Raw genomic sequence first — 14766 nt, 5'->3', positions numbered from 1 at the left:
CGCCATAATCAAGCACCGCCTGATCAATCATAACTAGTACTAGTACGTAGTACGCGCAGTGTTAAACCAGTGATGGCCGGAGCGTCCGCACATGCAGCAGCTGCCTTGTCCTGTAGAGATGCAGCGCAGAGCTAGCTGTGTAGAATGGGTCGCGCCTGGTCGGGCCGGAGCAGTGCGTGTCCTCCAGCACCTTCGGTTAAGTTTAAAACTCCAGCGCGACTATTCCCTCCGTGCCAGTAGTCCCCACGTTGACACACGTTGCCCACGCACGCACGCGGCCCGCCCGGAGCACGGCTTCCTGCCCTGCCTGCCTCCGCTTCGCTGCGACCGCGAGGGCGAGGGGGCGGATCCCCATCTCCGGCCCACCCATGGCCCCCGCCGCGCCGGAGGAGCTCCATTGCGCGCCCGCGCCGGACAAGCCCCCGCCTTTGGCCCCGCAGGGCGAGCTCCGGTGGCTCCGCCGGTGCGCGGGGCAGGGCGACGACCTCCGGTGGCTCCGGCGCTGCGTGGGGGCCGCCACCAAGGGCTTCGCCATCGGCGCGGGGCTCAAGGGCGGCCTCGCGCTCTTCTCCGTCCTCGTCCGCCTACGCAGCCGCCGCTCCCCCAGATCGAGGTGGGCGCTCGCCGCTCTCCTCCGCACGCGACTCTGCTGATCCGTGCTGCTGCTGCTGCTCGAGCCTTGTCGTGTCGTAACCCGTGAGGCGTGGTGCGTGTAGGAAGGCGGGCGCGATGACCAACGACGAGGCGGCGCTGCTGGCGCTCAAGGAGACGGTCAGGTACGGCATGTTCCTGGGGACCTTCGCCGGCGCCTTCGTCTCCGTCGACGAGTGCATCGCCGCCCTTTGGGGCCGCAAAAGGTCAGCCCTGGTCTCACACCCAGCTGTTGAAGTAATTCTAGTAGCTTCTCCCCTTCCTATTTATGGCAAGGGAAGACGCAAATCTTCTACTACGATGGTGGGCGAATCCTTGATTTGAGCTAATAATTGCCTCCGGCTTTGCGGAGCTGCGTGTAAAAAACAGTGTGTGAGCCTTGAAGGGCAAGAGGAAGAGCAGTATATGTTTTGTTACTAACTGCTCATATTTTCAAGGGGATGTGCTTTGATGTGTATTAGGTGTATTGTCGTAGAAATTGTTCTTTGTTTGTTGGTGCCGTCAATTGCAAGCAAAGATTGCTTATTCTGGTCAGGGCCTTGGGGTCAACCTTTTGCAGTTTGCAAATGATTACAGTGTGGAGACGATGTTTTTTTGCTGCTTGAATCTGGGATTGCTACTTTTTACTTCCTCTGTCCTGGTTTATTAGGCCCCCTCACATTTTGAGCCAAAGTTTGACTATGCATCTGCTTCTGCGTAATAAAATATGAGTTATATGTAGGAAAAAATGGTATCACTGAAAACTTCATTCAGATACGAGTCCAACAATATAATTTTTATGACGTGTCACTTTTGTTTTGCAAATCAAATCGATGGTCAAAGTTTAACCCAAAATATAAGGGGACCTAATAAACCTGAACGGAGGTAGTATTGGATTGGTACTGATCAGTGACCAACATTTTGCAACTCTGTGAGGTATCGTCAAAACAGATTTGTAATATTTGACTGCTAAATTCTAATCTTGGACTTCCATTGACGCTAGGAAATACCAAATGATGCAACTCTTGCGTGATCTGGAGATATATGTTGCTTGCTAACCCAAAATAAGATCCTTACAACCACCTGAGCGCAATCTCAATAGTGTATAGTGAGTTTGTCTGAACTTGAATCATCATCTTTATTGATCATGATGAATCAATACGCCTTTGTTTATGCTTCCAAAAGGACCATAGCAAGGTCTTCTTTTATTCCCCTGTCTAACATAAAATGTTGCTTGGATGATTTTGGATCTTGAAACTTCCCTCGGGATACTCCAACCTAGACCTTTCAAACTTCACTTTTGAATCCTGCAAACAAAGAGTCACAAACTTGGCTTTATTTTGTTTTCCAATAATTAGAAAATCAATAAAATATTCCACATTTCCAATTTTCAGTGACTTCAGTCACGCTTCTACACACATGCCATGAAACCACTGAATGGACTCCCAGGCTGTGCCTATGAAGTGGCCTTACCATACACCATAAGCATTACCAAGTTATGAAGGGGGTCAGTCGTCACAAAACGCATTACACATTTAAACTTTTGTTATATCACAGAATGCATGTTGTTTTCTGTTCCATTGTATCTTCCACACTATCCTACTTTAATGTATGAGTTTGTTTTGGGATAGTATGTAACTCAATACTCTTGTTGCTTCAGAACAGCAAGGTGGAGGTCATTATTATCCGGGTTAATTGCTGGTCCTTCTATGCTCTTGACGGGGCCAGGCACGCAGCATACCAGTTTGGCAATATACATTCTCATGCGTGCTGCGGTGCTTGCATCCCGTTGTGGAATAAAGAGCAGAAGATTTGGAAAGATTTGCAAACCTTTGACCTGGTCACATGGTGATATCTTCCTTATGTGCCTTTCATCTGCACAAATTTTGTAAGTTCCATTGACAGAATTCCTATGAGTTTTCGGGTTGCACTAGCTGTATATGTCAATGTTACTGCTGTATGTATGTTCAAAGATCGCTTAGCCCTGTTAATATACACTGATATGCAGTGTATGGAGTTATTTGGGCCCGATGGTCCTATTGCACTACACCCAATGCTCGGAGCTAGCTAGCATTTCAAATTTATGCAGGTCAAGTACTGATTATTTGAAAAAAGGGTCACATAACAGTTTTTTGAACCATTATATGTTAACTTCTGGAAATGTTATATTTGCACATGGCACTACAGAAGTAGTATGGACAACTTATCCGAATTGTCAAAATTCTCTTGAGATACCTTGTTTGTGACACATAAGGGCTACTTTGTTAACAAAAATAGCAGTTACATTTGATCAACAACAGTTATGTCATTCTTCAGTGAAATTTGAAATGACTTGCTATTTATTAATATCATAATAAAATAGCATGTAAACCTAGATGACAATGTTTTTTCTTTCATGTCTTTCACTAATGTCTCATTAGAATGCATCGTATTCAGACGGGCAGACAACATTTTGATGTTTGGCAAAAGCCACATGTAAATAATAGGGTCATTTTTGAGAAAATGTGTAAAAGTAATGTGTTTGTTGAACTGTAATTGCTTTGCTAGTCCAAATATTTTAGACATGGAATCATAGAGTGCATTACTGGGACTGGAATATAAATGTAAGAATGTGATGTATTTGTAGATTCAAGGGCATTTCCCTTGTTATCTTGTTTGAAATAAGTTCAACCATTTGTTACAATATTAAAACATATATGCATCATGCACCGGTGACTGGTGAGTATTTAGTTATATATATTTTGCGGTATATATTCAATAGGATGTGGGGATAATGAGTTTTGCCTATATTGTTGATTCTGCAGATCTGCATACATTCTACAGCAGGACAGTTTGCCGTCATCATATAAATCATTTCTGAAGACGCATGGTGGAAAGGACCAGTCTATTCTGCAAGGCTTGAAGGAAGTAGTTAACCACACTGCTTTCTCTAACCTAGAGGCTATTGAGAAGTATTACAAATCTGTTGGTGTTGACATAAAGTTGGATCCAGACATGAAAGTGCCCTGCTCAGTAAGTACTACTCCCTCTGTTCCAAAATAGATGACCCAACTTTATACTAACTTTGTACTAAAGTTAGTATAAAGTTGGGTCATCTATTTTGGAACGGAGTGAGTACAAATTTGTGAATAATTGTGTCGTGTCGCATGATTGCACCACATTAATATAGTATAGTATCCCTATCAAGCATTCAGGTATAATATTTTGCTGTGAATAATTGTTGAAGTTTTCCTTGTTAATTTCCTACCATTTTTTTATTCCTTTTGTTAAGCGGAACCTTTTCCTTCATCTAATCTCTTCTCTCTTCAAACCAGATTGTGCATGGTAATCAATCATGTGCAGGACATTTTATTTCGTTCTTGTTACAAGCATATGGAAGAGCAGTTCCTGTCTATATTCCAGTCTACCTAGTTCCTGCACTTGTAGTTCATCGGCAGGATCTGATGAAAAGGTACACAACTGTATTAAGTAAACTGACATGTTAGGTTGCTCATATTTGTGAAGAGCGTTTTTTTTTGCTGCCAAAAAACATGCAGACCCTGCATTAATTGGGCTTGATGTCCTCAGGGTAATTGTGCTTCATGTACGTATCAAAAGCATACAAATTTATGCCCTATCTAGATTGAAAAACGAGTGCTCTTCGTGGTATGTTATCTATTTGCATTCTGCGGGAGCTGTCATGCTGCCTTCTGCAGTTTTTGCAAAAACATAACTTCACCCCTAAGACAACGACTCCTAATTGGGTACAACTCTAGCATAGCTGGATACACCTAACATGTGTCTACAACATTAAGTGTGCTGAAGACCTCACAACATGCAGGCCTTACACAATAATGGGGAAGAGTCTTCTAGGAACAGCAAGATCTAGCCTGTTCCTCTCAATGTATTGTGCATCTGCATGGTGAGTTCTTTTTATTTCAACCCCCAACTTCTCGTATTAAGAATGTAGATGTATCGCCAACCTCCCTTGTCGGCACAGCAATTCATGGTGTTTCTTTTTCTATTTCAGGGCTTGGACATGCTTCCTTTTTAGAACCTTCGAGAAGTGCAGTACTCCACTCGTTGTACTTGGCACGGTAAGTGAAGACACACAGTTTACCGCAGGGACTAAGCGTAGTCCAGTTAACCATCTTTGTGATACTAACTTGCTTTGCTGTGGCAGTTCCCGGCGGGTCTGGCACTGTTTATCGAGAAGAAAAGCAGGAGAATCGAGATATCTCTGTACTGCCTTGCCAGAGCCATCGAGAGTTTCTTCACATGCATGACCGACGCCGGGCTCTGCCCTCCAATATTGCAGATCAAGCGAGCTGATGTAGTGGTTTTCAGCATGGCCACCTCGATCATTATGCACTGCTATGCCCAGGAAAGAGAGGTTTTCCGGTCCAAGTACCTGAATGTCCTTGACTGGGTATTCGGTGTGCCGCTTCCGTCGGAAGACAATGATAGTAAATGCCATTCCACATCCAGTGATGGAATCAAGAAAGGAATATTCTCCATTGGATGATGGAATCAGGAGGTGGTTCAGTAGCTTTGCTGGTCGATCTTAGTGCAAGAGTAGATAGGCACATTAGATGGGTTCTTTTAGCTTACAGTGAGCCTTGTACAGGAGGCTCTTCCCAAATCCCCAGAAGCGGAATTTAATGGGTGTAACAAATCATAGACTTATTCAATTGATTTATGGAAAAACCAATGCCCTGGTCCAGGACATATGAACTGTAAACTATTGATCTTGTGATATTGTACCTCCTTATACTGCCTGAGAATGGAACCCTTATCATTCAACCGTGCCATCGAATTCGCATTGTACTTCTAACTGTATTACAGAGAAAAAATCAGTATAGTTCAGTTCAATTTCTTGTGAATTGGGTTTCACACTCCCAAGTTCTGAAAATAGCTATAAAATCAAAAAGAAAATTTTGTGCTGGGTGGTGACGTGCTGCTAGATCTATTGGCACAAATAATCAGGTCGTCGTCGTGCGTTTTTCCGAATCCTAGTGAGTTTCAGCGGGTTAAAGTTTAAATGAACGTCCTTCGCCATTTTTTTTATGAGCGTCAGAAGTTCGGCTCTCGTAGCTTCAACAACCCAGGAAGAAGAAATGAATTTCACAATCTTTCTGTCAATATATATCAGGACAGAGTATGTGAGTGACTTGAGTGAGCTCTAATCAAGCAGTTGTTGCACGTTCACCCTCGGTACACCAATCTGAGATTTTACTTGGTTCCAACTCAAAAAGACACTATTATTTATGCAAATGACGTGACATTTGTGAGAAGTACGTATGAATACAGCATACCCAATTTTTGAAATACATAAATATGTTGATTATATATTAATCTTAATTTGGAGAAACCATGTTTTTGACATTAGAAATACATACGCATACAAACTATCAATATGCATTCTTAAGTATAAATAATATTAAAAATTTCATCAAGTTTGAGTTGCTAACCATGTGTGCCACATGAATATTGAAGTGGCATTGACATGATGATATATCACATGATTCTGATTTTAAAACCAAGGAATGTCCTAAGAATAAGAAAATTTGTATTTAAGATATGCTTCCTCCATCCCAATCAACTTTGTACTAAACTTGAGACACTTATTTTGAGACGGAGGGAGTATTACACACCTGCAGCTCGAAGAAAAAACATGTATGCCATGTTTTATTTCATGGAACATACATGGTATAAATGAAAGTTTGATAGAGGCAAAATCTCCTGATGAAAAGAGAGATCACGGAATCTGTCAAGAATGTCTCAAAATTTCTCATTCTAGCTAGTTAAGTATTATGATTCGCTCAAAGAAATGTTATACTCCCTCCGTTCCTAAATATAAGTCTTTTTAGACATTTCAAATGGATTACAAGATACGGATGTATAGACATATTTTAGAGAGTAGATTCACTCATTTTGCTCCGTATGTAGTCATTTGTTGGAATATCTAGAAAGACTTATATTTAGGAACTGAGGGAGTATAGTAATAGTATTCACTAGAGTGAGGCCTTCTCAGCACAATTTGCTACATTGACACATCCGTGGATAAAATGCAATATAGGTCATAGTTGATACCAAGTTGTAGATTTGCTTGAGAAACAATTCATGCGCACATGAATACAAGTCGGTTATCTTATCGACAATCCAAACTATAAAACCGTGCTGAGTTATTTCTCCAAGTCTGAAGTAGAAGCAGGGATTACAAACTTGCCGCTTTATTTAGTCGATCATTCAGGCGAGGAAAAGCATGTCGATCAATATAGGTTCATGATCCGGGAAAACTGAAAAGGACTAGCTGTACTGCTGAGTACGTGTGGAGTGTCGACGTTACATGGCCACCGCATGTGAAACGGAAGCTGAAAAAATGGCAACACTCTGTTACACCCAAATGGCAATGCAATTATGCAATGCAGCCAACGGCGGTGGGAAGGGTCCAGTAAAAGTTTCGTAGGTTTACCATTTTCGCTCTTAAGCAGTGGTGGGAAGTGTCACTGATTTTTTTGGATGTGTTTGTTTGACTTGCTTTATGTGACTAGTAAGCGTGCAATGTGCACGTACTGACTAATACTCTGTAATTATTTAGTCAAACATATTTCGAACACTAAAATTCATATTGTGGCATTTGGTGAAACAACATGGCTCCGTGTAAAAATACAAAAAAATCAATTAATTTCAAACTCCAAACTCCAATAATGGGAACAATCCAAACTTTGCCCATTGAATGGTGTCCACTTCTTGATCAATGATAGTGTCACTTTACATAAGATTTACACCGCAAAACTGGTAGACAAATAAATATCACAAAGGACCAATCTCCAGAAACACTTAAACCTTCATCGTAAAAGAAAAACACTTAAATCTTGCTCGGCTCTATAGACCACTGCAATGAAGCAGAAAATTACAGACAATAAAACAATCGTATCATTTTTTAGAACCTTCGAGAAGTGCAGTACTCCACTCGTTATGCTTGCCATCACTAGTAGAAAACATGGCATCAGTCTCGGTTCTGCAATCGGGACTAAACAATCATGACTAAAGGTCCTCACTTTTAGTCTTGGTTGGGTTACGAACCGGGACTAAAGGAGTTCCAAAACAAAAACCCCAGCGCCTGGCAGTTGCTGACGCGTGGCTGCTTTTTAGTCCTGGTTGGTGTTACCAATCGGGACTAAAGGAGCTCCACGTAGCCTTTGTGGTTTTTGTTTTTTAAAGGAGGGGTTTGGAGTGTTTAGGAGTTTCATATTGTGTTTCGTCCTTTTCTTTTTGTGTTTACCCTCCAATTCTTTTACATTTAGGGTTTCATTTTTATTTTATGTTTTCTATTCAACTCAACTCTAGCTACTACATATAGCAATGAGGGAACCATTACACAACATCGGCATGAACATAGAGAAGTGACCTCTTTTTCTGGGCTTGGTCGAACAATAAGTTTTCGTATATTTATTCGACGCTACTACATATAGTACACGATCATGCATATATACAATATAACATCATCTACCAAAATCACATTGCAATTCCCGATGATATTCTCCGTCTTTAGTTATGATGTGCTCAACAAAGAATCCCGCAAATTCCTCTTCAATCGCTCGTGTGTGATCATGTGGTAGGAGTTGATCCCGCATCTCCCAGTCTAATTTAAAGAAGGGGGAGGGTATATATATGACTCCTCTTCTGTACTCCTGGGAGTATGTACTCACATTCTCAATATACCTCATATACGCATTAATTATACCTCTTTATTATTCTCAATATACTTCATTAAATATTCTAAGATACCTCAATATGAGTTTTGTTGAAAAAATATCATCTGCGATATACTTTTTGTAATATACCTTTTTCACGTACAAACACATCAGTATATACGTAAATATTTAAAAATATGTAGACTCACATGAATTTTTCCATACAACTCATTTTGAGGTATCTAATAATTACTAATAAAGTATATTAAAAATAATAAAGTGGTATAAAAGATTCATCTATGTGGTATATGAGAAGCGGGAGTACGTACTCCTAGGAGTACACAACCATTTTCCTATACACACACACACACCCCAGTAATGCTATTCTAAGCGTGAGTGTAGAATAACTTATTCTACACCCCTAGTAACGCTATATACAAAATCTAGTAAAACAGCGTACAAAATGTAGTAATTTTGAAAATATTTTTTTTACTATCCAAGTTTGTAATTTACTACATTTTCAGAAAAAATACTATATTTTATATATTGCGTTACTATATTTTGTATGTATCGTTACTGGGGTGTAGAATAAGCTATTCTACACTCACACTTAGTTTAACATTACTATGTATACACACACACACAGCCGGTCTATTCTGCTAATATTAGCAGAATAACTATTCTGATAACACTTCCGCACTGCACAGTCAACGCAAGTGCACGTCATTGTTTGAGCCAAGTGTGCTGCAGTACTCACACGAGTGAACTTCGTGTCGGAAAAAACTGCACGCAGTGTTTTTCCAGTACTGTTTTCGCTATAATTTTTAACCATTTATCGGAATGAGGCATATAATACACCGTTGGAAAGCTATTGATTAGGCGCAACTTTGCCATGTTGAACACTTTTAGAGATTTCTCTCGGTTTAAGAGCAGTTTCAAAAATGGTGCGGCGGATGACGAGTGGCAGCGAGCGTATTTTCGGAATTTTTTCTAAACCACTCATCGGAATAAAGCAAATGATACGCTGTTGGAAAGATATCGTCGAGGCGCATCTTTTTCATATCTATTATTTTCTCTAATTCGTTACGGTTTAAAAGCAGTTTCAAATTTACTAAATCATTGAATTACGTTTTTTTAATTCTTGCAATTTTCGGTACTGTTTTCGCTCTAATTTTTGAACCGTTTGTCGAAACGAGGCGTGTAATACGTCGTTGGAAATCTATGGACAAAGCGCAACTTTCATATGTAAAAATGGTTTTGAGATTCCTTACAGTTTTAAGTTAAGTTTGAAAATTGTGCGGCGGACAACGAGTGGCAGCGACCGTTTTTCATGAATTTTTTACAAACTGGTTGTCGAAATGATTCAAATGATATGCCGTTGGAAAGATATCGACGAGACACAACTTTTTCATGTAGAACTCTCTCTAATTCCTTACGGTTTAAGAGCAGTTTTAAATTTACCGAAATTCGGACAATCTGTTTTTCGCGACACCCGAATCAATGTGGGTACTTCATTCGACTGAAAACCGCACCGCATCGGACGAAAAACCGCACTGCATCAGACGTGTTAGAGAACTGCATGGTTTATTTTATTCAAACGTAATTTTTTCAAGGACGAGAAAGTAGAGTGCACTTCACATCGGGGGTAAATGAACCACAACACTATCAAGAAGTGAACCGCATTACTTTTTTTTTGCTTTTCGTAATATCTTTTTTGCACTTACGAGATGAACAACAACATACGGCCGACTGCACTGCTCCAAAATGAAAACCGCACTGCATCGGATGGGCAAGCGAGCTGCATAATTTCTTTTGTCGGACGAGTTTTTGTTGTTTTTTTTTACTTTTTTATGAACGAGAGTGTGTTGGAGAACGTTGCAGAAAACAAAAAATTTCCTACGGTTTCACCAAGATCCATCTATGAGTTCATCTAGCAACGAGTGATTGGATTGCATCCACATACCTTTGTAGATCACGCGCGGAAGCATTCAAAGAACGGGGATGAGGAAGGCGTACTCGACGTGATCCAAATCACCGGAGATCCTAGCGCCGAACGGACGGCACCTCCGCATTCAACACACGTACGGTCAGCGTGACGTCTCCTCCTTCTTGATCCAGCAAGGGGGAAGGAGAGGTTGAGGAAGATGGCTCCAGCAGCAGCACGACGGCGTGGTGGTGATGGAGCTGCAGTACTCCGGCAGGGCTTCGCCAAGCGCTATGGAGGAGGAGGATGTGTTGGAGAGGGAGAGGTGTTGGGGAGCGTAGCAGAAATTTAAAATTTTCTACGCATCACCAAGATCAATCTATGGAGTAAACTAGCAACGAGGGGAAGGAGAGTGCATCTACATACCCTTGTAGATCGCTAAGCGGAAGCGTTCAAGAGAACGGGGTTGATGGAGTCGTACTCGTCGTGATCCAAATCACCGATGATCCTAGTGCCGAACGGACGGCACCTCCACGTTCAACACACGTACAGCCCGGTGACGTCTCCCATGCCTTGATCCAGCAAGGAGAGAGGGAGAGGTTGAGGAAGACTCCATCCAGCAGCAGCACAACGGCGTGGTGGTGATGGAGGAGCGTGGCAATCCTGCAGGGCTTCGCCAAGCACCGCGAGATATGAGGAGAAAGAGAGGGAGGGCTGCACCAACAGGCAGAGATCAGATCGCGTGTCTTGGGCAGCCCCTAGGCCTCATATATATAGGGGAGAGGGAGGAGGGTGCGCCCCCTCTAGGGTTCCCACCCCTAGGGGGGGGGGGGGCGGCAGCCCTAGATGGGAAAGGGGAGGCGGCCAAGAGGGGGAGAGGGGGGGCGCCCCTTAGGGTGGGCCTTAGGGCCCATCTAAGCCTAGGGTTTCCCCTTCTCCTCCTTTGCTGCGCCTTGGGCCTTGTGGGAGGCGCACCAGCCCACTTAGGGGCTGGTCCCTCACCACTCTTGGCCCACGCAAGCCTCCGGGACTGGTGGCCCCACTTGGTGGACCCCCGGGACCCTCCCGGTGGTCCCGGTATGTTACCGATAAACCCCGAAACTTTTCCGGTGATCAAAACAGGACTTCCCATATATAAATCTTTACCTCCGGACCATTCTGGAACTCCTCGTGACGTCCAGGATCTCATCCGGGACTCCGAACAACATTCGGTAACCACATACAAACTTCCTTTATAACCCTAGCGTCATCGAACCTTAAGTGTGTAGACCCTACGGGTTCGGGAGACATGCAGACATGACCGAGACGTTCTCCGGTCAATAACCAACAGCGGGATCTGGATACCCATGTTGGCTCCCACATGTTCCACGATGATCTCATCGGATGAACCACGATGTCAAGGACTTAATCAATCCCGTATACAATTCCCTCTGTCTATCGGTACGATACTTGCCCGAGATTCGATCGTCGGTATCCCGATACCTTGTTCAATCTCGTTACCGGCAAGTCTCTTTACTCGTTCCGTAACACATCATCCCGTGATCAACTCCTTGATCACATTGTGCACATTATGATGATGTCCTACCGAGTGGGCCCAGAGATACCTCTCCGTTTACACGGAGTGACAAATCCCAGTCTCGATTCGTGCCAACCCAACAGACACTTTCGGAGATACCCGTAGTGCACCTTTATAGTCACCCAGTTACGTTGTGACGTTTGGTACACCCAAAGCACTCCTACGGTATCCAGGAGTTGCACAATCTCATGGTCTAAGGAAATGATACTTGACATTAGAAAAGCTTTAGCATACGAACTACACGATCTTGTGCTATGCTTAGGATTGGGTCTTGTCCATCACATCATTCTCCTAATGATGTGATCCCGTTATCAATGACATCCAATGTCCATGGTCAGGAAACCGTAACTATCTATTGATCAACGAGCTAGTCAACTAGAGGCTTACTAGGGACATGGTGTTGTCTATGTATCCACACATGTATCTGAGTTTCCTATCAATACAATTCTAGCATGGATAATAAACGATTATCATGAACAAGGAAATATAATAATAACTTATTTATTATTGCCTCTAGGGCATATTTCCAACAGTCTCCCACTTGCACTAGAGTCAATAATCTAGTTCACATCGCCATGTGATTAACACTCACAGGTCACATCGCCATGTGACCAACATCCAAAGAGTTTACTAGAGTCAATAATCTAGTTCACATCACTATGTGATTAACACTCAATGAGTTCTGGGTTTGATCATGTTGCTTGTGAGAGAGGTTTTAGTCAACGGGTCTGAACCTTTCAGATCCGTGTGTGCTTTACAAATCTCTATGTCATCTCCTAGATGTAGCTACCACGTTCTATTTGGAGCTATTCCAAATAACTGTTCTACTTGAAGCTATTCTAAATTGTTGCTCCATTATACGTATCCGGCATCTCTACTCAGAGCTATCCGGATAGGTGTTAAGCTTGCATCGACGTAACCCTTTACGACGAACTCTTTTACCACCTCCATAATCAAGAAAATTCCTTAGTCCACCAGTTACTAAGGATAACTTTGACCGCTGTCCTGTGATCCATTCTTGGATCACTCTTGTACCCCTTGACTGACTCATGGCAAGGCACACTTCAGGTGCGGTACACAGCATAGCATACTGTAGAGCCTATGTCTTAAGCATAGGGGACGACCTTCGTCCTTTCTCTCTATTCTGCCATGGTCGAGCTATAAGTCTTAACTTCATACCTTACAACTCAGGCAAGAACTCCTTCTTTGACTGGTCCATCTTGAACACCTTCAAGATCATGTCAAGGTATGTGCTCATTTGAAAGTACCATTAAGCGTTTTGATCTATCCTTATAGATCTTGATGCTCAATGTTCAAGTAGCTTAATCCAGGCTTTCCATTGAAAAACACTTTCCAAATAACCCTATATGCTTTCCAGAAATTCTACGTCATTTCTGATCCATAATATGTCAACAACATATACTCATCAGAAATTCTATAGTGCTCCCACTCACTTCTTTGGAAATACAAGTTTCTCATAAACTTTGTATACACCCAAAATCTTTGATCATCATCAAAGCATACATTCCAACTCCGAGATGCTTACTCCAGTCCTTAGATGGATTGCTGGAGCTCTGCATACTTATTAGCATCTTTCAGGATTGACAAAACCTTCCGGTTGTATCACATACAACCTTTCCTCAAGAAAATCGTCGAGGAAACAATGTTTTGACATCCTATCTGCAAGATTTCATACAATAATGCAGTAATAGCTAATATAATTCCAACAGACTTTTAGCATCGCTACGTGTGAGAAAGTCTCATCATAGTCAACTCCTTGAACTTGTCGGAAAACATCTTAACGACAAGTCGAGCTTTCTTAATGGTGATACATACCATCATTGTCCGTCTTCTTTTTAAAATCCATCTGTACTCAACAGCCTCACGACCATCGAGCTGTTCTGTCAAAGTCTACACTTTGTTTTCATACATGGATCCTCTCTCGGATTTTATGGCCTCGAGCCATTTATCGGAATCCGGGCCCACCATCGCTTCTCCATAGCTCGTAGGTTCATTGTTGTCTAGCAACATGACTTCCAAGACAGGATCACGTACCACTCTGAAGTAGTACGCATCCTTGTCATCCCACGAGGTTTGGTAGTGACTTGATCTGAAGTTTCATGATCACTATCATAAGCTTCCACTTCAATTGGTGTAGGTGCCACAGGAACAACTTCCTGTGCCCTGCCACACACTAGTTGAAGAGACGGTTCAATAACCTCATCAAGTCTCCACCATCCTCCCACTCAATTCTTTAGAGAGAAACTTTTCCTCGAGAAAGGACCCGATTCTAGAAACAATCCCTTATTGCTTTCGGATCTGAGACAGGAGGTATACCCAACTGTTCTGGGTGTCCTATGAAGATGCATTTATCCGCTTTAGGTTCGAGCTTATCAGCCTGAAACTTTTTCACATAAGCGTCGCAGCCCCAAACTTTCAAGAAATGACAGCTTAGGTTTCTCTAAACCATAGTTCATATGGTGTCATCTCATCGGAATTACGTGGTGCCCTATTTAAAGTGAATGTGGTTGTCTCTAATGCCTAACCCATAAACTATCGTGGTAATTCGATAAGAGACATCATGGTATGCATCATATCCAATAGGGTGCAGTTATGATGTTCGGACACACCATCACACTATGGTGTTCCAGACTGTATTAGTTGTGAAACAATTTCCACAATGTCTTAATTCTGTGCCAAACTCGTAATTCAGATATTCATCTCTATGATCATATCATAGATCTTTTATCCTCTTGTCACGACAATCTTTCAACTTCACCCTGAAATTACTTGAACCTTTCAATAATTCAGACTTGTGATTCATCAAGTAAATATACTCAACATCTACTCAAATCATCTGTGAAGTAAGAACATAACGATATCCACTACATGCCTCAGCACTCATTGGATTGCACACATCAAAATGTATTACTTCCAACAAGTTGCTTTCTAGTTCC

General features: G+C 42.2%; 1 protein-coding gene across 2 annotated transcripts; it reads left to right on the top strand.

Moving 5' to 3' along the window:
* The first annotated feature begins 76 nt into the window (after nt 1–76).
* LOC147976741 (uncharacterized) lies at nt 77–5412 on the top strand. Of its 2 annotated transcripts, none has more exons than XM_087519025.1 (8): nt 77–613; nt 721–857; nt 2291–2518; nt 3435–3642; nt 3945–4081; nt 4451–4531; nt 4640–4706; nt 4793–5412. In XM_087519025.1, exons 1-8 carry the CDS (start codon nt 92–94, stop codon nt 5132–5134), a joined length of 1722 nt encoding a protein of 573 aa, XP_087375151.1. In that variant the 5' UTR covers nt 77–91; the 3' UTR covers nt 5135–5412. The 2 variants fall into 2 exon arrangements, with proteins under 2 accessions (XP_087375151.1, XP_087375152.1); XM_087519026.1 differs by having other exon boundaries at nt 224–613; nt 717–857.
* Nucleotides 5413–14766: the final 9354 nt, after the last annotated feature.

Source organism: Triticum urartu, chromosome 4A (genome assembly GCF_056163025.1).
Source record: "Triticum urartu cultivar PI428250 chromosome 4A, HENAU_Tu73, whole genome shotgun sequence".
In the NCBI taxonomy this organism is placed as follows: Eukaryota; Viridiplantae; Streptophyta; class Magnoliopsida; order Poales; family Poaceae; genus Triticum; species Triticum urartu.
Note: the sequence above shows the minus strand (reverse complement) of the source record. Positions and strands in the feature narration are given on the sequence as shown.